Genomic DNA, 24,431 nt, shown 5'->3' with positions numbered 1-24,431 from the left:
TATGAAAACTGTTGAATGCTGTATTCATCAGACAATGTATTTAATCGTTAGGCTCAGTGTTCCTCCTGTTTTCCCTGCCGTGCCAGAACTTGAAAAATTCTTTTAAGTTAGTGATTTTTGAAACAGAAGTTTTGGACCTACATACTGCTCAAAGTGTAGGAAGGCTGGACTGCTTACTCAATTTCTCTATCACTGATGAGACAGGCCTCCTTCAAGACCATCTGACTGATATGCAAGGTGAGGATTTCCTGCTTAAAGCACAAAATACCATTACATTTTAAAAAAATTGTCCTTTTGGGGGAAGAATTTGAAAAATTGCTACTGCATATAGGTAGCAACCACAATTTTCATAGCTGTCCACAACTACAGCAGACTTTGATTGTTGCAGATGTTGGACCTCTTATATGGTTTTCATATTACTTCTGTTGAAATTTAAACCAAAACTGTTGCACCAGAGGCTACAGAATTATAACTAAATGAACAGACACTGCTGTCTTTGCCATGTTAGTTAAACTGCAGTGGATCCCATTAACTCACATGCTCAAAAGATTCTGTAACACCTACAAGAGTCACAGTCTTGCAAGAGAGGAAATGTCAGTGCCAGCTGGAGCAGAAAATACCCAAAACCTCCTGCACTCAGCAGACCATCTGTGCTGGCCTGGTGAACACTGCGCAGCACTGAGGGCAAGAACTCAAACAGTGCTTGTTTCATCCTCTGAGCATGCACCAGGAGGATCTTCCCAACATCCCTTCAGCTGTCTGTATCATGGGCCTAGAGGAGACAAGATGATGCAGAAGCCTGCGGAGCATCACAGTTCATGGACTACCCCCTGACAGCTTTGTACATAAGTCATACATACATCAATGGAACAAACGGCCAATAGTAGGCTAAAGTTTCTTTTCTCCCCTTTTTAAGCTCCTCATGACATAGCAGAGGTTGGGATCTGCTGCCCTCCAGTGCATGCTTGCAGATGTCCTCTCTGCCAGAGGACTGCATTTGGAGACCACTAGAATTCTCAAGAAGCATTAAAAAATTTTTAAAAAACTGTTCATTTTTTTGTGTGTCTTATTTAGGATCTAAAATAATTGCTGGGACTTGTTTCTTAATTTTGCTGTATTGTTCTGGCCTTGTCAGAGTATTTCTACATCCAAGAAGAGTGTTCTAGTTTGTTCTATGAAATTAGTTCTCTTCAATCAGCTCTTACTCTTTAATTTTCTATGAATATATACAATGATTATATAGATAACACAATACATATGGTAATGATATGCAAATAGTGTATATATCCCATTTTATATCTGCATTCTGCCTGTAATTGTTATCTTTGTGATTCTTACTGACACATCAGAGAACTTTCTAGTATCCACATTAAAAAGAAGCAATGAAGACTTGCTATAGAAAGTATTTTCTCACTGGCTTGTACAGTTCTTTCAAAAATATTTATCTGTATTATTGAACATTCTTGAGCAAGAAATGTATTTGACAGTAGGTCATGCCAGACCCTTCTAAAATCTGATTTATGGGTTCTTTCAGCTCTGCAGAATCATAATGGGACTTAGCATAAAAAATTAATTTGAGTGGTACGGCCTTTCTCTTAAACAATGATATGCAATGATGTAAACAATCATTACAATGGTGTTGAGATTAAGGCAAACCAGTTCTATAAAGATTTATAAGAGCAGGAAAAGTAAACTGTAAAGACATTGCATATATATATATATATATATATATATATATATATATATTTCTAACTGAATAATCAAATTTGGTGATGATGAGAGGTTGATTGAAGGGAACTTTTTCATTTACAAATTGAGTAAGTCTCCATCCTGATTGTGAAAGGGAACCTTAAAAATGCAGATTCTGTGAGTTTATTGAATGCCTTAAGAAATCTGGAAAATCTCATTCTTTTCCTTATAAGTGGTAAACTTAGGCATGAGATAATTTCTTACAATTTTGACACTTTATTCCCTCCAGAAAGGCCAAAGCCCAAGAAAGGTAGCCAGTTAGCCCAGTTTTCCCAAGAAAGCGCCGAGTTTTATGATGTTTGGGAGATGCTACGTACACGTGTGTGTGTAGTTTCATAACGTACCGGGGACAGAGAGACATTTCTAAGCCTCGGTTCTTCTGCTCCGCACTGCGCGCGGTCCTCTCGCCCTCAGCAGCTCCTCACCCGCGGCGGGACGGGCGGACCCGGCCTCGGGCTGGGGGAACGGGAGGGACGGGCGCTCTCCGCCCCTCAGGGCGGTAGGACGGGCGGGACAGCCCTCTCCGGCCCTCGGACTGGAGGAACGGGAGGGATGGGCGCTCTCCGCCCCTCAGGGCGGCGGGACGGGCGGCCCCGCCCCATCGGCAGCGACGGCGGCGGGCGGCGGAGGCGGTGTCGGGGTGGTGAGTGTGGCGAGTGTGGCGAGTGTGACGGCGCCGGCCGGGGCGGAGGCGCTGCCCTCCGCCGAGCACCTGCGGGGGAGGCGGCTCCCAGCCCGAGCTCGGGGTGGCCGCGTTTGCTGTCCCGCAGAGCGGCCGGGCCGGGCCCGGGGAGCCCCGGCTCTGGCCGAGGGGCCTGTGGGAGAGGGCGGGCGGCCTTGGTGCCCCGCAGGTTCCGGCCGCCCCAGCCCCGTGCTGCAGGTTGCAAACACGTGTGGGTGGGAGCGTAAGCGCGACACAGAGTGGCTGCATGGTAGAGCTGCTCTACGAGGGGGGGGAAAAAAAAAGTAAGAAAAAACCCCACAACCTCATCCCGCTCCTTGAACCGTATGGTAAAATTTATTTCTCCGCGCACAATTTGCTCCGTTCCTTGTAGATTATGGAAGTAGAAGTGACAAAATGTTGACTGCTGTGATAAATTTTTCTCAAAGAGAAGGTTTTAAGTTCAGTGCCTTTGCCCAACTTTCCTGAGTACAGTGATTTTGGCAACAGTTCTCTTGGCTCAATAAGCCATCTATTGCATATAGGTGGTAGGAAAAAAAGTCCTGGAGAGCCCTCCACTGGTAAGATGGCACCTTTTCTTTCTCCAAGGCTTTCATCCTCTAGACAACAAGAAGAGACAGTCCTTCAAAGTCCTGACAGCATTTAGCTGAGGTATAACTTTTTCTAGATTTGCATATCCAAAAATATGAAGCCCGGTACAAATATAACGTTTATTTACATTATGACATTACTGTGGTGGCAGACAGGCTTTCAGTGTTTGTAGTAATGTTTGTCACTGAGGATCCACAGTAAAATGAAACTATTTGTTACCTGAAAAAATGCAGCAGCTTAAGGGGTCAGACCAAGTGTCATTCGAGCTCTGTGACATGTTTTTTTTAGAGATGGAATAACTGAAGCTCAAAAATGAAGGATCAGGAGCATTTGGCCTTTTGTTTCAAAGGAGAAAAATCAATTAATTACAAAATTGTAACTTTTAAAAAATGCCCCAGAGGTTCAGCAGCATCCCAAGGTCAGGGTACTGTATGACCAGGAGGTTGGGCAGCTGTGAAGGGAGCAGAAGGGCCTACAACTCAGAGATTGTATCCATGCTGGAACAGTTAGAAAGCACAGCATGAACTAAATGATTGTTAGTACACAGATGTATTCATCTCTTTCCCATGACCAAGTCAAATTATATCTTCCAGTCTAATTTAAGTACCAAACCTGAGTTTCAACCCAATTAGCAACCAGAATGTTGCTACCAGTTGCACTAAAAACATTTATGGCACTGGTCTTTCTGTAAGCCTTGCTTATTTCTCAATCCTCTAAAAATATAGAAAGCTGTAGGAGTAGTAATTTGTTATCCCTTTTCCTCTAACATGTTAATTTTCCTGTTTTCTCTATGGATATGCAAGCCTGAATTCCAGGAGGACTCACTACATGAATGCTTCAGAGCACTGAAAATTAGAATGGGACGAAAAGAATTTCTTATTTAATTTCTGGGTTTAGCAGACATGACTCTTGGCCAAAGTACTGATGTCTGACTCCAAAATTGAAAAAAAAAACCACCATTAATAAGACTAAGAAAGAAATGAATATTTCTTTTAACTCCCCCACAAAGATCAGTGAATTTTCTGTGTTTGAAGAACCTTACACATTTTGAAGAGCGTTGAAATGGGGTTTGCAGTACTTCTCTAGCTGCCTGGCATTGTGTAACTTCCCTGATTTGGAAGAAACTTTTTATCCCAATGATAAAAACTCAACTTAGGATAATAGAAACCATCTCTTTGATGTGTTTTACGCATGCTTGGCTGTGCTAAAACATATATGGGGTAATAATTGAGAGTGCATTCATCGTAAAAGTAACTCTCTTGAGCCTGTGGTATGTCTTAACATGTCATATAAAATTATACTGGGAATGTGTGTGTTTGGAAAAAAAAGAGTCAAAGTAGGCCTTGCTTTTTCTTTTTCTTTTTTTTTTTAGGATTAGTGTGTGGGAGTGTATCTGGTTATATTAAAGAGGCCTTTCCCTTTACATCCTTGAAGTCTAAGTGGAGGTACTCAGAGTTACAGATCAGAAAAGAGGCATTTTTAGAAATAAAATAAGTCATAAAAGTACTTTATGGGAGGCTTTTTCATTTTATGCTCAGTAGTCTTGTCTCTTGAGTCTGAACAAATGCTGTTCAGTTTTCACTGGAAAAGTGTCACAAAGATAGGAACAGTGGGAGAAGTGTTACATGCCAGTGCCTGTTCTTACTGAGGCTGTTCAGCAAAGTCATTTCCATTATGTTCCTCATAAAGTTTTCCCAGTTTCTACACTTCTGTGGTATTAAAGGTGGATATAATTTTTTCTTCAGGTATTTTAGGCACTTGTAGAGACTGACCACACCACAGTTAACACAGGTCTGCTCCTGCTCATGCAGTGTGGTGCTTTTGTGTGATTGCCTCGTGTCAAATAATGTTTCTGTTTTTTGGTGCACCATGGCACTAATGCTGGAAATATTTACAACTGTCAGTAATTTTTCTTACTTGCAAGTTAGTTCTGCATGTAAGGCTTGCATGTTTTTGTTTAAGTTTTATATTTCTCAATACAAAATGAAACAGGCAAAGATATGCGTGTTTGTCTCTCTGCACTAACAACTGCAAGTGTTCACAGTGGGCTGCAAGAGTTGTGCTCTCTTTGGTCTGACCCTGGGGAACAGCACCAATGTCATGGTTATGTTTTAAGATACCACCAGTATGTTACACAAGTAGTTTTTGTAACCTTAGACAAGGGGAGCAATAGAGACCTTAATAATATTTTTGATTTTGCATAGTTATTCTCAAAGATAACCTTGAATATGCTAAGTGGTATTATTAGAAATCACTTGAAATGGATTTTCTGGTCTTTTTTAAGCACATGTATTTCTTCTGTGTCTTTAAGAATATCTGCTGACTGGTGTCAAAGATTTTCTTGCTGTTTACTTTCATTAGTCCTCATACTAGCAGAGTTTCTTCTTGTAAATGAACATAAATTGTTTACTTGCAGATTGCTAAATGCAATGGGATTATGGGGCTATTTTGAAGGTCTAATTGAGTTGGCCACAGCTCAGTAGTGTGTGAGAAAGACCCTAATTTCAGAAGTGGGACTGAGTTTGTAGCACAGGAGTAAGAGAAAGGCAAAATCGGCATACTTTTAAAACTTAGGCATTGAAGCATCTTTGACTGGCCTTTTCTATTAGTTAATAAGTGTAAAGGACACTTTCTTGCTGGACTAAAAGCATTCTTCTTAATGAAAACATCATCTTTTACTGTGCTGTTGATTTACGTTTTATCACGAGGCTCGCATGGTATCGTTTTAAGAGGCAATGACATTCCTTTGTTTCTAATACAAATAGTATGGTTTGTTTGTTTTTTTTGTTCTCTTCCTCTTCTCAGGTAGCAAAGCCAGGGGCGGGGAACAGAAGTTATGTACCCTTTAATGAGTAAATGATGGAAAACAAAGTTAATAATTATACTGCTGTGGCTACTGTGTTTCTGACATTAGATTTGTGGGTTCCATGTGTCTAACATATTTCAGTCATTGTGGCAATGTAATCTAACATATATTTTAAAGTATCTTCTGGAAATAGTTGCATGAAGTACCAGTTCTTATTTCTTTTTGATAGTTATTAATTAACAGGACACATTTTCTCCAGTCTGTGAATGATGTTACTCTACACAAAGTGCCTTTTCTAGCTGTTTTCAGCTGTGGGAGATATTTAATGTTTGCCAAATCACTGTGACAAAACTTATTGTAGTTACATAAAGTTCATAGGCCTCCCTCTCCAGTGTGACTGGTCATCTTAATTATCCTGATTTCAGCATACCTGATTTGAAGCACTTTGAAATGGAGACAAGTTTTAAAGATGTGTAAGTTTTAAAAAATTGGGCTCTTTTTATATTCTATATTAGCAATTTTAATAGCAACTTTTATTACACAAACATGTTCACAAGAATTCTAACAGAGACTTTGAAGCTTGAATTGCATTTAGTCTTACCTATTATTCAAAGAAAAGAAAAAATCAATGTTTTCAAATAAAGGAAACCTTCCTTCGAGATGACACTCAGAAACATTTTTCAGCCCTGTCAATTAGAGAGTTTCATCCTCTATGCTTACATCTGTGACCAGGAAATCATTTGGTAGCATTTATTTAATTGAAACAAAATCACTGGGGGAAGAGGAGAGGATCTTGTCTTAAAATTGCTTAGTGATGTGTAGGAGCTCTTTCCTAGAATCTGTAAGGTTTTTCAGGTCACTTATTTATTATGCAGGCATGTTTCTTGCTTCACGAAACTTCTGTTGCCGTGGCGTTAAGCTAAGAACAGATTGGCTTTCCAGATCCATCAAACATTCCAGCTCTGCAGTAAGTATTCCTTCGGCTCCACAGAGAAAACTATTTCATATTTCATGCAATGTTTTAGAGAGGCACTAGTGGATTTAGGTAATGATGAATGAGAATTTAGGATGTTTTTGTGTATTTTCTTGTCAGTCTGAATTCAAGCTATTATGGAAGCTTTAATGAAAGAACATGTCTATAATTCTGTGTAATTACTGAATTCAGCTGGCAATGGTATATTTGAGAAAGCATGAAGGAGGGTTTTCATGCTGAATCCAACAATACCATACTTTGTCCTTCTTAACAAAACCCTTCTGTCTGTATGTTTTGATCTTGCAGACAATGCCCTTCAGACACAAAAATACAAGACGAATTGAAGGCCTTGATAGCAATGTGTGGTAAGTAAGAGGAAAATATCTGCAAATTTCAGAAAATGTTCTTGGCTGATGTATTTTCCTTCCAAAAAGATAATTATTAGTAATAAGATACATGGCAGTTGCTATCTCTGCTGGAATATATTATATAGAAGCAGTGACTTAAATTCAATTAAAGGTATGATTAATTTTTATTTTTGAGCTTTAAATGTTAGGCTTGGGCTTCTCTTCATCTATTAAACCACGTAAGACAAATATAATTCATGGGCATGGTAGTATAGCTACTTTTCAAATTTAAATGTTAATTTAAGCACATGTTGAATAATGTGTTTCAATTACACCTGATTTGTGTTTACCAACCAAGTCAGATTTTGTTACAGCCATTATACTTGTTTTATAATAAGCCCTTATACTTGTTTTATAATTTGGCTCATTATTTTTAATACATCTTTTTCTAGGTATTAAATTGGTCTTACAGCAATATTGCCATCACTCATAAATATGGAATTTTCTTAGTTGGTGAAAAGACTATTTTGGGCTTACCTTAGTTGTATGTATGTGTTGCATTAGTTGTGTACATATACACAAGGTGTTTTGATGATTCAGCCTCAAGCTAATTTTTAGCAATTTGTATTCATTTTTGACAGGACTGTGATGCTATGTGGGAAGTGTTATGATGGGGAGAGGGTTGTTTTGTTTCGTTTTTTAAATCTTGTTAACATTTCAGCAGGGAGGAAAGAGTAAAATGTAAAGCTGACCTGTGAAGGGAGGAAGGAAAAATTGTTCAAGGATCCTGCAGGCTATTAGAAACAGTTAATAGGCAGCCTGAAACAGTCTGTTGCCTAAAATTACTTTTAAAAATTATAGCACTCTGAGGTGACTGGGTAGTTTAAATGACACCTTCAATTCACTGACTTTAATCTTTAGGACATTTAACGTGCCTGGTATTCAATTTCTGCATACACCCAGAGTAATTGTGTGTTTGTGTATCTGCACATCTAAGCACACTTCTACCAGAAATGTTATTCTATGGATGCAGACCATCAATCTTTTCTTGGGTGCCCTCTGACTCCTGTGATCACTTACATTATTTCAGCCCTCAGCTCTCCATTCTACTTAAACCTGTTCCCATTGCTGTAAATTTGGCAACTGAAATACTTTTGTTTTGTCTTCCAGTGCTAATGAATAAAAAGATAACTTTATCTGGTATGTTAACTTTAAGATGCTTTTCCTTCCAGGGTTGAATTTACAAAGGTGGCAGCAGATCCCTCAATTGTTAATCTTGGTCAAGGCCTTCCTGATATATCCCCTCCCAGCTATGTTAAAGAAGAGCTGGCAAAGGTAGCAGCAGTTGACAGACTGAACCAGTACACCCGAGGCTTTGTAAGTATTGTGGAACTCCAGGACCCAAGTTCAGTGGAAAATGTGCCACAGGGAAAAAAATAACTTTAAATTAGTTTTATCTATAGATCATAGATATGTCCCAAATTAAATTAATCTAGTAGCCTTATCTGTTACAAATGTACTTCCTCTGTGTAGGCTTCTTCGAGGCAGAATCCTTCAGCAAGAGCAGAATGGTAGAGCAGGTCTGGGAGGTCTCTGAGGAGCAGATTCAGTTTAAAGAGTGTAGGTTATACATTTACCTCTGACTTTGGTCAGTGGGAACATAATCAGACAGTACAGTGGGAGAATGAGAAAGAAATACTTGATACCACTTGAGACAGCACCTCTAGGATCAAGAAGAGATTCACCTACAGAACTTAGTAGGTTTCAGCGGAGACTAGGAAGGGATGAAAACAGGAAGTTTTTGCCCCTAGAATATATTTATTACATGTTCTGAAGCTGGCCTGTAGAGTTTCTGTCTTGAGCTGGGTGTGAGTATATGGCATTTATCATTGTCCAAGGCAGGGTATTCCAGGGGATTGTTACTGTTTTGGTATGATCAGTTCGTTGTTTGGTTTGTTGGTCTTCTCTTTCGTGACAAGTTGTATTGCCCAAATAGCAATCACGTGCCAGGACTGCTACAAGACCCTAAGGAGTCTGTCAAGTGTTTTTCGAGCTGACCATGTTTTGCAACAAGGGCAGAGAAGCATTGTATAGGCCACTAGGCCAGAAACTGTGTTGGTACTTATGGTATCACTGTGTGCGTATTCCAACATAACTTTTGGAGAGTCTGCATGCATTAGAAATGATGGGGAGCAGCAGTGGCCAGCACTTGCCTAAAGAACAAGCTCTCACAGTGAGCAGAGTGGAGGACTGGGCAGCTCTGCCCTGGGGAGCAAGGCATGCCCAGAGATACTGGCTGAGGCAGCTCAGCTCCCCTGAGAACAAGCCAGGAAGTCAGTCCCCAGATCAGGCTCTGCAATGCTAACCATAGTTAGACATAACCCAGTCTTCACTGGGCAGCTCCAGGGTGACACAGCAGGTCTAAGGCCAAGCCACAAAAGGGACCTTTAGCTATGTCCAAAGAGTCTCTGCAAGTGTGAGATACACACATATATACATACATATAAATATACACGCATAACAAAAAATTCTGTCTATGTGGACTTGAAAGAATGAAGCAATTATTTTATGTCAGATACACGCAAATGATATCCTGAACTAAGTGAAGTTCTGGGCTAAGCATTATTGTGTACATCACCCACAATATGGTATCTGAAAAGTCTTTGTTCACCAAGCAGACAAGGTTTTGGAGGAGCCTTGGCACAGTGGACAAGGTCACACAGAGCATGGGCTGCAGTTGTGTCTGGCTGCTGAACTGTAACAGACTTTACCAGCTACTAAGAAGAACATTTCAGCTATGTCAAGCTGAAACCACGCCAAGTCTACCTTCTGACAAATATTTGCAGACCGATTCTGTAAAACTATTTGCAAATCAAGCATAAATATAATTTTCCTAATGCATAGAATTGTTCAGTACTTATTTCTGTCACTTTGTTCTTTATATCTAAATGGTTTAATATTCCCATTATAATTATGGATATTTGTATATATACTGCAGATAGTAATTAAAGAGGAATTTTTACTCATATTCCCATATTCAACCTTTGTACTTCATCTGCAAACTTGTGCACTTCTAAGGTTTTTGAGCACAAGTATTTGTGGTAGCACACATGGGAGGGATGAGAGTGAATGATGGCCATCCATCTGAGAACTGAGCCATTGTGTCAGCTGAACTCAGAGCTCTCAATGACTGTAGGACCATAGAGTGGCCTGATGTGGCTTGGGTGCTGCAGCATTCCTGTCCTGCTGACTGGCTCATGGCAAGAAATGGCTGTCATTTGAATCAGCAATGATTTGTAAGCCTTAATTTATGGTAATGTTTTTGTTTATAGAAGGGTTCATGATTTAATGCCTTGTGTGTCAAAATATAATGTTGAATATTTGAGAGGATTTTTGTTACATAGTTGCATTTTCTCGAGGAGCTGTTTTCTACTTCTACCTGGCATCCCAAAAGAAAAAATATTTTTAAAGTAGGAATCTTGCAGTTTTCCTGAATAAACAGAATTGCGCCTTCTTATTTCCGTGTTGTATATGCTCTTTGTTGCATGTTTGTTTTCTTTTATTTGCACATTTTGAGACGAGTATGTTAACTGCCATGTTCCTGGAGGGCACACAATGGTGAATGGTACTCTGAGGTTTGGGATGTGACTATATGAATAAGTATTTTGATCACAAGTGCTATTTATCAGCAATATATAAATACAATTAAAAGATTTTCCTTGCACCAAATACTTTTAGTTGAAAGATAAGAAAGGAAAGAGAAGGAGCTGAAAGGGACTCAAAAGGAGGTGAGGGTGAATTAGTGTCAAGAGTATTCCCTTCTCTCCTTCTGTCTCTTGTCCTAGCTAGGCTATAGGCTATCTGGACCTACTCTGTGATGTGATAATATGAAAGAAATTAAAAAGCACCAGACAGAAAAAGAATTTCCGAGTAGATGCAAATAAATTGAAAACAAGCTTTTCTTTCCTAGTGTGCAAAAAGTTTAAACCCTGTTACCTGTTAACAGCCATTTGCACTGAGGGCTAATGTTCTATTTTTCTATTTCAAAATGTAATTGTTTGATACACGTAATAAAAAGCCCAAACACAGGCTTTATACATTGTCAGGCAGGCTCCAATCAGTTACTTTCTTTTTGTTTTGAACAGGGACATCCATCACTGGTGAAAGCCTTGTCTCAAGTCTATGAGAAAGTTTGTGGAAGAAAGATTGATCCTCTCACAGATATCCTGGTGACTGTGGGAGCTTATGGATCTCTCTTTAGTACAATACAGGCACTAATTGAAGAGGGAGATGAAGTAAGTTTTTACTGGAAATATTCACATATACTTGCAAACATGACAGTCTTTTTCTTATTTGTCTACTTCTAAATATAAGTTAATGTTGGGGCTTCTTTCTGTCCCTATTGGTTTGATTTTTTACAGTTGTACATCTGACTTATGAGTTCATAAGCTGTGATTAGGAGACTGTCCTTTGGATGTCTTCCTATCACTCATCAATTTACAAACACCTTTTTTCACACTTAGGGTATCTGGCAGTTTCTTTATCACTGTTACTGTTAGGTGACACAAAACACACTGAGTTCTTGTTTGAGAAAACATGTGGGATGTTGTCTGCAACAGACAGCTAAGGGTGGCACAAAGAATTGTTGGTGTTTGGGTAACCATTGTGTGTGAGGTTCTGTTTTGGGCCATTGCATGGTGGCAATGTAGGTAGCAGAAAAGTTTGTTAGTTACCATACTAGCTGTGATGACTCAGCTCTTCACTATTATTGATGTCTGCCTTTTTGACAATAATATAAAAAGTCATTTTACAGGAATATTTCTGTCCATAGTGGACAAAACCTTTTTGTGTTGTTGTATATTTTGCTTTCAGTGTTTCATTTGTTTCACTTGTATATTGTATTCTCAACTTGCTTTTCTGTTGCTCTGATAGTCTCTTCTCTTTTGTTTGGAATAGTGCTATCATGCACAGTAAACTCTTTGTTTCTGATACTGATGATTGTCATTTTAGGTAATAATAATAGAGCCATTTTATGACTGTTATGAGCCAATGGTCAAGATGGCGGGTGCAAAGCCTGTTTTTATCCCACTAAGATGTGTGAGTAACTTTTTAAAAATTACTGATTATATAAAGTTTCTCATCCATGTTCAATACAGTTTGATGAACATCTATACGATGCTTTTCTGTATCATTTTTTGAAATATCAAATTACATAAAAATGAGATAGATTGCTAGAGTGAAAGTCTGAGACAATGATAATCCAAAAGAGAATATTTTATTAGTGTTGGAGAAGGTGCGACAATGTTTCTTATTTGCTTTAATTTGTGCATTCTGAAAGCTGATTAAAACTGCTTTCTTTAGTTTTTAGTGCAAATTATGGAAGGGGGATCCATGTATCAGTACAATGTCTCTGTCAGTTGGTTTTCAAAAGGTTTGGTTCCTGATCCCTGCAGCAATCCCTACCATGACAGAATACAGTTTCTTTTCCAAAGTATGCTTGCTAAATAAAGACTGATCATGTAGTAGATGTGTTTGCTATACATACAAGAATTACTGTTTCCTTTATTGTCAAATAGGCTATAGGTTAATTGTCAAATTGGTACTGCTGGCATTATGCCCACAGCTTGCAAGGATTGTCCTGTATGTGCCAGCTGTGCCTTGTGCAGCCTTGCACAGGAAGGGCTGAGGGCCTCGTTGGGCAGCACTGTTGCAGGAACACCATGAAATCAGAGCAACACAGAGTGACAAAACCTTCAGGACTTGCAGTGGGAGTAGGTGAGACTGTTCCTCTGGAAGTCCATCTTCTAGGAATGTTTCAGATGACAGGGCACCTCCAAGCATTTTCTGTTTCACACCCTTGTTTTGGTCTGGACCTCTCCCAGTCATTGCAGCTGTCACAAGGGTAGTGTGGCCATGTTCCATGCTCTCTGTCCCAACTGGCCCAAGCTTCTTAACCATTTGTAATATTTTAGGGATACTTGTATTGGGTAGTATATAAACTCCAAAGACTCAGTAGTACAGATTTTTATCTCGTTGGCCATTTTCATTAGTTTAAGGAGGAGGAAAAGACCTTGAACCCCCAGTGATCAGTCTTTTCAGTCAAGCGAGCACACATTTGCTCTATCCTCTGGCAAGCCTGTAAACTCTCCTGACATGTGACTGGGGTTTCTGCACTACACACTGTAATAATCAGCATGTGTACAACAAGATCCTGGAAACCAATTCCTGCAGGGGCTTTAAGACAGACAGTGGTCAGAGGAGTACAGCCACTGTCACAATAGTTTAGCTGTTCCTAGAACAACCTTCTCTTAGGTGAGCGAGACAGATTGGATAGGTTGTCACACATGGCTATGAAAGTATTAGAGTGTGATAAGTTGAGCAGCTCTCTTTAGGCTGCAACATGTATTAAAGTCACATATAAATTTATTGTGGCTTTGTTTTTTAGGTTTTTTTTGTTTTGTTTTGTTTTGTTTTGTTTTGTTTTGTTTGTTTGTTTTTTAGAAAAATGATGGAAACTCCGCATCTAGTGCTGATTGGGTCTTAGATCCTGTTGAACTTGCAAATAAATTTAATTCCAAAACAAAAGCAATTATTCTGAATACCCCACACAACCCGATAGGCAAGGTAAGAGTCCTGCTTTAACACCTCTTTAATGTCAAAGAATGCCTTAAATACTGTGATTAATGTATTTTCCTTTACTTTTCCTTTATCCCAGGTTTTTACCCTGGAAGAGCTCCAAGTAATAGCTGATCTCTGTATTAAACATGACACCCTGTGCATCAGTGATGAGGTGTATGAATGGCTGGTGTATAAAGGGAATAAACACATTAAAATAGGTACTGATTTTTTGTGGCATCTTAGAAGCGGTGGTGGAATGATGCTGTGAACTTGCCTCCCAAGGATAATGCTTGCTGGAAGAAGCTCATACTTCAAGTTTTGAAATTTTGCAATGTTTAGGCTCTAAGGAGGAGATCATCTCTCTTTTCTAAAAATTATTTTAAAGAATAATTTCCAAATAGAATTTCCAAAGCTTTTAAGTGCCTTTGGAGCAGATATCCATAGAAACCAGTGGGACTGATGCTTGTAATCATATGATCTTGTGATCATGTGAATTTGCCATCCTTATTCAGTTACTTTGTTGGCCATGACAAGTATAGCTGCTGTTACTGTATATGTATTAGTGCTTTGCTGAAGAACTAATAGAAGGAACAGGAATTAGAACTTCCTTCTCAAAGCTTTGTAGAGATAATAATGAGGGAAATGGACAATGAGGAACACAATTATTTTTGCTCCACTAATTATAAAGAACTAAAAAATATTATAAAAGTCATTGTGGAGATGGTGCATGAGTACTGTCCCTCGGAAGCATGGAGACAGGGTTAAATACTGGACATTGAATTCAGTGAAGTAAGTCCTGCAAGTGCAGTATGAAAGCCTGTTAAATCTTCAGGTAGTGTTGCTACAGGGGTAAAGCACCATTGCAAGAACAAACCAGAAAAACAAATAATGATGCCAGGTTCTTGATCCTCTTGTTTTACTTGCTCCTATTTTCACTGAAGTTAGTGGAATCACTCCCACTGCCTCAGAACAACTTAACCTAGTGCCCATTACTGAACTCCAGTGCCAGTTCTATAATAACTACAGCTATGTATTTCTCTGAAAATTTCTAGTCTGGTGTAGTTGGTGGCCTCGGGTTGGCTCTGCTGATGTGTTTCCTTCTCAGATGTACAGATATTTTGTTTCTCATGGTAGCATCTTGCATGAACTACCTGTTCTGATGTACTTACTGTTGTATTGAAGGCACATTTCAGTCGTGTCCAATAGAGGCATATAGTTAAGATTAAACAATGAAATCAAGACACTTAAGTATAAATTAGACATGAAAAGACTTACCTTTTTTCCTAGCTCTGGCACTGGTTGAATGCTGAATAACTTTGCTTCTGGGGTTTAATTCCATATTTGTAAAGTGACCATAAAATCCATTGGTGGGGGCTACACCATTGTGAAAATTGAATATTATGAGTAATAGAAAGAAAATTATATTAAATGACCTTGCAATACTTGTTAGCTTAGCTGCACAGTTGCTGATCATCCAGCTGCAGTACATTGATTGTATTGGCCATGCACAGGCTGTGAGTCTGTTTTGAGGGTGACCTAATTCCATGGCTGTTGTGGTTGCCTTGATAGTGATACTGTCTCAAAGACCTTCAGACATGGAAGAAGAGGAACATTTTGGATAGATTAATGTGATAGTAATCTGAGTCACTGCATCTTAAAAGATTACCTAACAGTAACTGATCATGTGTCCCAGCTGCAAAGTGAAGTCAGTTGGATTAAAGATTTCTCCGTGGGCTTAGCAGGTGTTTCATGTCCTTAGCATTTCATGCAAGGCTGTCTTCAGAATCAAAATCTCTGTATGGTGCAAGGTAATCCTTTTTCCTTTTCAACAGCAGCAGGTCCAAACACATTGTCAACTACACTTCATCTTATGGACAGGTGGTGAATTCTTAAGATTTTGTATCTCCATTGTCATCAGCATCTTAATGCTTCAAACCAAAACACTGCACCAATCCAAAGGCATTCTGTAATTTAGCATAAAATGTAAAAGTACTGTATAAAGAAAATGCAAATTAAAGCCCAGAAAGTTAGTCAACTAGGTTTAGGTATGGATTCTCTAATAGATCTCATTATATCATCTTTAGTGTTAAAAGTACTCTAGAACTTTCAGGGTAACACTATAAACAATAACATTATTTCAGTGAAAGAAACAGGCTCTGCTCTTTTTTTACTGAAGTTTCTCATATTCCTTATTACTTTAAGTCTACAAAAATAATACAATAAAAATGAGTGTGTTATTTCTCTATTTTTAAATTCTTGTGTTTCCATAATAACCTCTACATATTCTATCCAATGCAGTGACACTTTTTTTTTTTATTTGTGGGAGATACAAAATGGATATTGCATCAATTTACAGGATCTGATAGTTGTTCCTTCATACAATTTAGCAGGGGTTGCTAGCCACAGCTCATAAAATTAGTACAGTCTTTGTGCTGTCACTGAAGCAGTTTTCTGCAGCATATAACACTTCATCATGTTTCCCATCATCTGACTTCTGTAAAAATGTGGACTTCCTCTGCATTATGATTAGGGTTGCCCTGACAGATTTAGAGACTGCACCTCATAACTGAGGATTCTGAGCAAGCCACTCAACAAGCTGAGTACCATCCCAGGTAATAGGCTTATTATATGTTAGTTGCACTTCATTAATTTTTAAATTGTAGTCAGACTTGGTTATGGTGTCATATGATGTCATATATGGTTGCCAAGTGGCACGGAAAAATTTCCCACTTTGTGTAAAACTTGTTTGTAAAAGCAATGGAGCTGCTTCCTTCTCTGTGCCCTTGTACTGCTGCTATTGTTTGATATGCTGTCACATTCTCTCTCCAAGGTGGAATTTCTGTGACTATGTGGCAAAACAGCCTTGCTAGAGGCCATTAGCTTTGAAAGCCAATTCTTTCTGCAGTCTGTGAGAGCTAGTTTGGGTGCCTCTAGGAAGTGATCTGTACTGTTGGCCTAGCTTGGTAGAAGATACATCTGTTCAAACTTTTTCTTTTCAAGGTCACAGAGTAGTTGAGTATGGGTAGGCTAATAGAAAAATCAGTTTCTTTCATGCTGTTTGGTTTCTCTTCTTGGTAAGTTTGCTCAAAAAATTGCAATACATGTTTTCAAATAACTGAAAGACTTATGGCATGTCTAATGCCCATAACTGCCCCAAAAACTTCCTTGTGAAATTCAGGGGTTTAATTTGGAAAATCTTTGTTCATTGGTTTCACTAGAGAGGAGATTTAACAACTGACAGATTCATTGGTAGTGGTTCTAGTATGCAAATAAGGTGAAGTCAGATGTTGGTGACTACTGTAATTGCAACCTTGACTGACTTCGTGTCTCAGACTTAAGTGTGTCTGGATTTGTCTGTTTCTCTTGAAATTAATTAAGTTAGAGTCCAAGGAGAGTTTTGCAGAAGCTGTATAGAGAAAAAAATTTGCAAACTACAGAAAGAGACCTTTGCTCTGTTATCTCCTTGGAAAGGGAAAAAAGGGTTTTGGTCTCCTATCAGATACAGCTGCAAAGACAGAGACAGGCCCCTGTGAGTCCCTTAATCCTTGCAGACATTTCAGCTAACTGCTATTGTCAGTCAGTCTCAGGTCTGTTCAAATTGTACAATACAGCATAATTTATTTACTCACTCTGCTAGTTTTCTGGCATTCTGTTGTTTGGTTCTGGGTTAGAAGTCTTAGTAATTATTTTGTTTTTCTGATGTCTGAGACAGCCAGTGACACTGAACTAGACAATTCTAGTAAAGTGGGTTGCAGTGCCTGAGTTAGTGTTGTGTATAGTACTATTACCAGGCATCAGAAATAATCTGTCCTAGGGTGAATGGGTAGCCTTAGATAATATTTTTCTTATGGATAATTGTGCATTTTTGCTGAGGATAATTCACATGTAGTTTTCAAACTGTACCTCTTATTTTCTGTCTCTTCTTTCTCCTTTCATTAATCCTTACCTTCTTTTCATGCTAAAAAGCACTGGCCCATATATCCTTTCTTATTTGTTACAATTGCTGTAATTTTAGAATATTCTCATTGTTTGCTTAAGATGCTGCAGTGAACATACAGCTCTGAGCTAGCGGCAGTGCACTTGTTCAAATTACATGGCATATGTACCAAATTAATTTTATTTTATGTACAGCTATGTTGCCAGGTATGTGGGAAAGAACAGTAACTATAGGAAGTGCTGGAAAAACATATAGTGTAACTGGCTGGAAGGTAAGAGGAATCAATATAAATGAGTTAAAGTATATAGAATGCATTTATTACTCTAAAAACACCTCTGTTTTTATGACCTGTGTTCTGAACATTTCTGGCAAATCTTCATGTCTCCAAAATGTGACAATACCATTCAGTTGGAGCAATTACCTATCTTTAACACCCATGTCTTAATTGTCTTCTTGTCTTGTAATTGATAAACTCTTGAAAGCATAAATTACTAAAAAACCCACCACAGTATGTTGTGTTCAAAATCAGTAAAGATTCTTGGAGAAAACATGGATATTATGATGTTTTAACTTACCAGTTTTCCCATCTTGACTTTTAAATATGTATCAGAAAGTGAAAAAAAAATTTTAGCAACTAAATTCTTCATTATGTGTTCAAAGTGAACCACAGCATATATGATGCAATAGTGAGCTTTTGTTTTATATTCAAACTGGCTTTGACACAGGAGCTTAAGAGATGGAAAGATTCTAAACCAATTAGAAATAACATTTCTAATAAATGTTCAGTTGGATTTCTAACCCTTGTTATATGAATAGTTAAAAGTTTGATCAGTATCCTATGAGAGATGGGGATAAGGGAAAATAGAACTGCTGTCTCGAATCTACCATTTTTTAAAGGTGTCATACACTAAGCTTTGTGTAAACCAGCTTTTTCTTAATAATTTATCAAAACAAATTCTTAAAATAGAAAAACTCGAGACTGGCTAATTTTTAGTATTTGTTATCTCTTAGTAACACCACTGCCTGTAAGTGTAATATATGCATCCTTTCCTCCCTTAGCTTGGTTGGTCCATTGGTCCTGAGCACCTGATCAAGCATTTGCAAGTTGTTCACCAAAATACACTATACACTTGCCCAACTCCATTACAGGTAGGTACAGATGGGGCAAAGGAGATTGTTTTCTGGTGTAAGAAAGCTGTTGGCCTCATGTAATAAAACAGTAATCACAACAATGAATTTTTATTTGTCAAGATACATATTCTAGTGTGTAAGAAGAGGAAACAAATTTGATCAGCACACCAGACATTTAAAAAAAAAAAATCAGTCTTGCAGATTCTGTTATCTTGTACCTACAAACTATGTGTTGCATAAAATATGACAATCGTAATGGTATCCTAGCAAATATAAATGAAAGTTCTGTCTACTAGTGTCTAGTATTCTATGGTACATTATCATCAAAAAATTAAATTTAACTTCAATTCAGATTGTAAACCCTTGTGTCCAGGACTCTGACTTCTGTGTATGATCAGTGCCTAGAAGAAGATTGGGTGTTTTGGGTGATGCCACAGCACAAAGTAACGAGCAGATTACAGATGTATCTTGTGTAATTTGTGTGGTGATTTGCTTAATATGGGCCAGGACTGAACAAAAATCCACATGATTTCAGCAGGAAGTGGGAGTGTCTGTAGAGTACTGAGTGCTAATGAGTACTTTGGACCTTATGTTTCCAGGAGGCTTTGGCACAAGCATTTTGGATGGACTACAAGCGCATGGATGACCCAGACTGCTACTTTTACTCCCTGTCTCGAGAGCTGGAGAGCAAGCGTGATCGGATGGCTCAGCTACTGAAAGAGGCTGGACTAAAGCCTGTCATTCCAGATGGAGGATACTTTATGATTGTTGATGTTTCCACCTTAAGTCAGTATAAAGTTTATTAAAGAGCATGTGGAAAGTAAATTTGGTTAATCAGAAAATTCAGCTTTGATTTTAAACTATATTCTCATCTCATATGCACACATATGTGTGCATAGTGTTGTCAGGGGTACTAACTGGGATTGAAATTTTCAGTTTCACCTTAGCTGGTAAGGTGGATTTTATGAGCTTCAGCAAAGCATTTGTGATCTTAGCTTGTTGTCCATGTTTTGCAAAGGTCTGGCAAGTTTTTAGAGAGGATGAAGGAGGTAGGTAAACATTCCTATTTTCAAAACATCTATAATTATGAAAATATTTGAGAGCCAAGCACCTGGATAGCCTGAGTTCATACCATTTGTATTTTCCTCTTTCTGGTCTTTTTTCTGTTTTTTTTTTCTTTGTTTTTCCTAATCTGAAGTCACACCCTAAAGGTTCTTGGAAGCATTCTGATCTCTAAGCACTCTAAAATGCTACCAAAATTTACAAACCTTTTGAAAATTCAGGCTATGGTAGCTTCAGAGGAAGAATTCACACAGGGGAAGGGTTTTTTTAGTTCTGCATTTTTTCACTAACTGGTCTAAATGGCTTTTGTCATTCAGGCAGAAATGTTTAAACACAGAAAGATATCACAGTTTAATCATGCGTCAGGAAGTTTTAGGTACCCCAGTTTCACAGATGAGAAAACTGCATTTTCAGGGATTATTGCTGTCCATGCAATAAATGCACTCTTCAGTACCCTCCATAGCCCTGATCCCCAATAGCCAGACTTCAGGACTTCTTGGAGTATTGCACTGGAGGCTTTCTTCTAAGCTACATGTCTGAATTTGCTTTGGATGGAAAACAAGTGCTCAGATCAGAAGGGAAAGGTTCAATCTGTTGGCCTATTTTACTTCTTAGAGTATAATTTTAAAATTATATGTTAAAATAAAACATATATCTTCATTCTTAAGTATTAACTGTAATAAAATGTTGTTAATGAATGCCTTCCCATTGGAGTCTAGGAAATCTTACAACATATTTGTTTTACATTTAGATGTGGATCTCTCTGATGGAGATGAGAAACAACCTTATGATTATAAATTTGTCAGATGGATGATAGCATCTAAGGTAAGATGTCTTTGTCATATTCTAGTTTTAGAAATGCTTTTCTATTGAAAGCAAGAGCAGTGCAAGTGTAATTATTAAATAATGTAGTAGAGATGTTCCATTCACAATTTGGTGTTGCTGATAATGGTGTGACTAAAATATTTTAAGTATGTTGAAAATGTACACTGTAGGTTTGTGCTACATTCCAGTAGTTTTTTTCAGGATGCTTAAGTGTTAGTTGTACAAAAGTACCTTTGAAGTATTTTGCCTAAGAGAAGTAATTTTAATTTAGTACAAGCCTAGCTAGTGCATACAAAACTGAACCTTGTCTTTCCCTCATGTGTTGGGAGGGAGAGTTCTAGAAACAGAATAGTAAAATTGTCATGCTTAAACCAGATTTCTTATACACGTTTAAATAAGCAAATGCTATTTCTGTTTTATGTTTCAGAAACTGTCAGCAATTCCTCTTTCAGCATTCTGTGGTCTTGAAACAAAGAAACAGTTTGAAAAATACATACGTTTTTGCTTCATTAAGGTAAATTTGTGTCCTGAAAATCAATGCGGTGCAGGAATCTGCAAGAAACTGACTTACATTTTTCCCAGGATCTCTTGTATTGAAAGCTTTTAGGAACATAAAGTTAGTTTGATGTAAAATTCATCACAAAGTATCTTCAATTGTCTTTTTGCTGAGGGACTTTACACTATAAGTGTAGGTGGCATGGCTAGGAAGGGCAATTGGCAGAAAATAACTGGATGGGTAGCCCTTTTAAACTTATTGTATTGATTTTTAAACATTCTTGTTTCCCAATTTTTCTATAACAGAGTCAGCATAATGGAACATGTGCAAATCCTGAGCTGTTCTGTATAGAGATCAGAGCCTTAGCCTGAAACAGTAATGAAGGGGAGTTTCTCCTTGTGTTACTTACTTCTTTTGATGAGGTGTAAAGACTATGGTAAAAAAACTGAGCCAGTAACAACCAGGATGAAGTTACTGGTTGTACCTGTGGCTGATAAACAGCACTAATGGTTTCAGGTTAGACTGAGTGTATGACTCACCAGGCTGGAGCCAAGCTACACAATCTGGAGGGATTATGTTTAAGTAGTTCACAGCATAACATGGTTGCAAGGAGTTTGAAAAATCCCAACTGTACTCACAGGGATTAGGAAAGTGTGCTAGCATGTCTCCAAACCAGAGCTGCTAAGTTACATCACTGCATTAATGCCATGAATTTATGTAAGTATTGCTTTCATTAATTGGGAAAATATGAATGCTGAGATGATATCTTTTAAATATATCTAATAAATATTTTCAAGGAATCGGCATTGAATTCTTTGTATAGTCCAGATTTGTACCTAACAACTGTCAATGAAAAACTGGCTGAAAAGATATTTACAGGATGCAACTGAAGTAATCAAATACTGATTTGAGATTATATAAACATGACTGACTCTTTTCAGGAACTCTGTACTTGCAGTAATAGTGCTGTTTCTTGTTTTGCAGAAAGACAGCACACTAGATGCAGCTGAAGTAATCCTGAAGAACTGGAATAAACAGACAGGCTGAATTTTCTTATTAACTCTTCCATATAGTATAACTATCTAATAGTAGGGTTTTTTTAAATTGGAAATTTAAGAAAAAAAATACTTAATACACTACAGAATTAATATGACATTGTAAATAACTTTTTATTGATACCTGGTGAGGAGTTAGAACAATGATTTACTGAAGTGTGGTTAATGCAACTCAGAGATTATTTTCAATCTTTTAAAAATAAATTGTTTTTCTCTTAAAGAAACCCCAATGGGATTTTTTTTAACTGAAAGAAAAGATTTATAGGATTCTGTGTAAAAGAAATAAATTATATAGGTATTTTAAAGCTTACAAGTAAAAAGGGGGAGGTGTTTTTGGTATAAGATAGTATGGGAACTAGAGAGAGACTTAGAAACGTCTTAGTTTGTGAAAGCAAATAACCTGCAGTAGAGGAAGACTAAGACACATGGCTCATATTAGACAATTGCAGTGACTCTCTACATACCTGCCTACCTTCTCTGAAATTGCATCAGTTTAAATAAAGTGAAAAGTGCTAAGTTACATAATTACTATTTTATTTCCCACAATAGTTACGTGTGGTGTTCTGAAAGTATTCAGTCTTCAATGCAATTATAAAAGTGGCATCTGGAATAGGAATTCTATTTACTTATGGCTACCTTGTATTTATTACATGGATGAATCTACAAAGCAAAATAGAAAAAACTTTGCTTTAGAGGCTCCTTTACAATCAGATGTACAGTGACATAATTATTTGTGTCATTATTTTTCTTTCCATGTTACAACATTGGCAATGTCACACCAAACTTACTTCAAACTCTTTAGATCTAGGAGTGCCATGGAGGTGGGCCCACTGCTGTTCTAGGGAGCTCAACTAGCTTGGTTTCAAGCACAGTATATAAATTACTTGTTTCAAAGGAAGTCAATATGGAGAATTCCTTTCTAGCTACCTCCTTTTTCACTTCTTTCTGCAATCTTTTGATCTGTGGATGGGTTTCCCACTCTCACAAGCAATCCAGGTAGGTGACTTTTTAAGACTGTGTGCTATGTCCTCTGTGGTCCTTCTATGTTCTTCTCACAGGCTGTCCTGCTTTCAGATGGGATAGAATTAATTTTATTCTCAGTACCTGGTGCTGAGATTCCCTGATTCAGCATGGGAATAATGTTGATAACACACTGATGTTTTGGTTGTTGCTAAGTTGCATTTATCCTAAATCAAGGACTTTTTTGTGTCTCTTGCTCTGCCAGTGAGGAGGAGCAAAAAACTAAAAAAAGCTGTGAGGGAACATAGCTGGACAAGTGACCCGAACTGGCCAAGGGGATATTCACACCATGGAATGTCACACCCAGTACATCAGCTGGGGAGCTGGAGGGAAGGGGGAGCCCACCAGGGCTTCAGGAATGGGGTCTGGCATCAGTCAGTGGGTGCACTGCATTGTGCATTACTTGTTTTTCTTTTTTTAAATCCTTTTTATTATCATTATTATTTATTATTATTATTGTTGTTCTTTTTTACTCTGTTTCAATTATTAAACTGTTTTTATCTCAAACTACAGGTTTTACTTTTGATTCTTCTCCCCATTCCACCAGTCTGGGGTGGTGGGTGAGTGAACAGCTGGGGGCTGCTTGTTGCCAGCTGGGCTTAAACAATGACACAGCTCTTATGGTGCAAAGCCTGAACAAATTCAGTAACTTCTTTTGCCACTGTTTTATTCATTCTGTGATCACACAGCTGGACTCTTAACTGAGTTCCATGAGACTGTGACCATGACCAGGACCTAAAAAAAGGTTTAGAAACTGGCCTTAGAGAAGAGCTGCTAAGTATTTTCATTAATACTTCTTGGTCTTGGGCTTTTGGGAGTCCAGTAGCAGGGACTTCCATAGTCTTTGTAGCTGTCTTGCTATTCCCCAAATCTCACCAGAAGATGGATGGCTGGTATTTTGAAAGTGGTATGTAGTCATTGTGTAGAAAAATCAATTCGGAAATTAGATTTACTTAGCTGATATTTCAGAATTAATTTAATTTGAAAATTCCTATATTAAATTCCAGGATAAACTACTTTTTAGACACTAAATTTCTTTGAAACGTACACTCTAACAAATTTAAAATCTGTTTATGTAAGTTGCACTAGGGAGCTGGTTTTGCAGGAACTGAGATTGCAACACACTACTGAAGTACATG

At 38.0% G+C, this 24,431-nt stretch overlaps 1 protein-coding gene across 5 annotated transcripts; it reads left to right on the top strand.

Annotated features, from left to right (window-relative positions):
• Positions 1–2,274: 2,274 nt before the first annotated feature.
• KYAT3 (kynurenine aminotransferase 3) lies at positions 2,275–22,496 on the top strand. Of its 5 annotated transcripts, none has more exons than XM_041421628.1 (15): positions 2,336–2,392; positions 4,768–4,813; positions 6,704–6,795; positions 7,108–7,166; positions 8,381–8,525; positions 11,294–11,443; positions 12,159–12,245; positions 13,650–13,772; positions 13,864–13,984; positions 17,898–17,974; positions 18,763–18,852; positions 19,434–19,620; positions 20,648–20,721; positions 21,149–21,235; positions 22,202–22,496. In XM_041421628.1, exons 3-15 carry the CDS (start codon positions 6,706–6,708, stop codon positions 22,262–22,264), a joined length of 1,353 nt encoding a protein of 450 aa, XP_041277562.1. In that variant the 5' UTR covers positions 2,336–2,392; positions 4,768–4,813; positions 6,704–6,705; the 3' UTR covers positions 22,265–22,496. The 5 variants fall into 5 exon arrangements, with proteins under 5 accessions (XP_041277559.1, XP_041277562.1, XP_041277564.1 ...); XM_041421629.1 differs by lacking the exon at positions 2,336–2,392 and adding an exon at positions 3,010–3,082; XM_041421625.1 differs by lacking the exon at positions 4,768–4,813 and having other exon boundaries at positions 2,275–2,392.
• Positions 22,497–24,431: the final 1,935 nt, after the last annotated feature.

Source organism: Onychostruthus taczanowskii, unplaced genomic scaffold (genome assembly GCF_017590055.1).
Source record: "Onychostruthus taczanowskii isolate IOZ18803 unplaced genomic scaffold, ASM1759005v1 scaffold7, whole genome shotgun sequence".
NCBI lineage: Eukaryota > Metazoa > Chordata > Aves > Passeriformes > Passeridae > Onychostruthus > Onychostruthus taczanowskii.
Note: the sequence above shows the minus strand (reverse complement) of the source record. Positions and strands in the feature narration are given on the sequence as shown.

Excerpts from the sequence above, each read along its gene's own strand:
- KYAT3 (XM_041421625.1), top strand. The coding sequence starts at position 2,302 with ATGGGCGCTCTCCGCCCCTCAGGGCGGCGGGACGGGCGGCCCCGCCCC. Across the intron at positions 12,246-13,649 it reads TTTTTATCCCACTAAGATGT|AAAAATGATGGAAACTCCGC; the intron begins GTGAGTAACTTT and ends TTTGTTTTTTAG. Across the intron at positions 19,621-20,647 it reads TGTTGATGTTTCCACCTTAA|ATGTGGATCTCTCTGATGGA; the intron begins GTCAGTATAAAG and ends TTTTACATTTAG.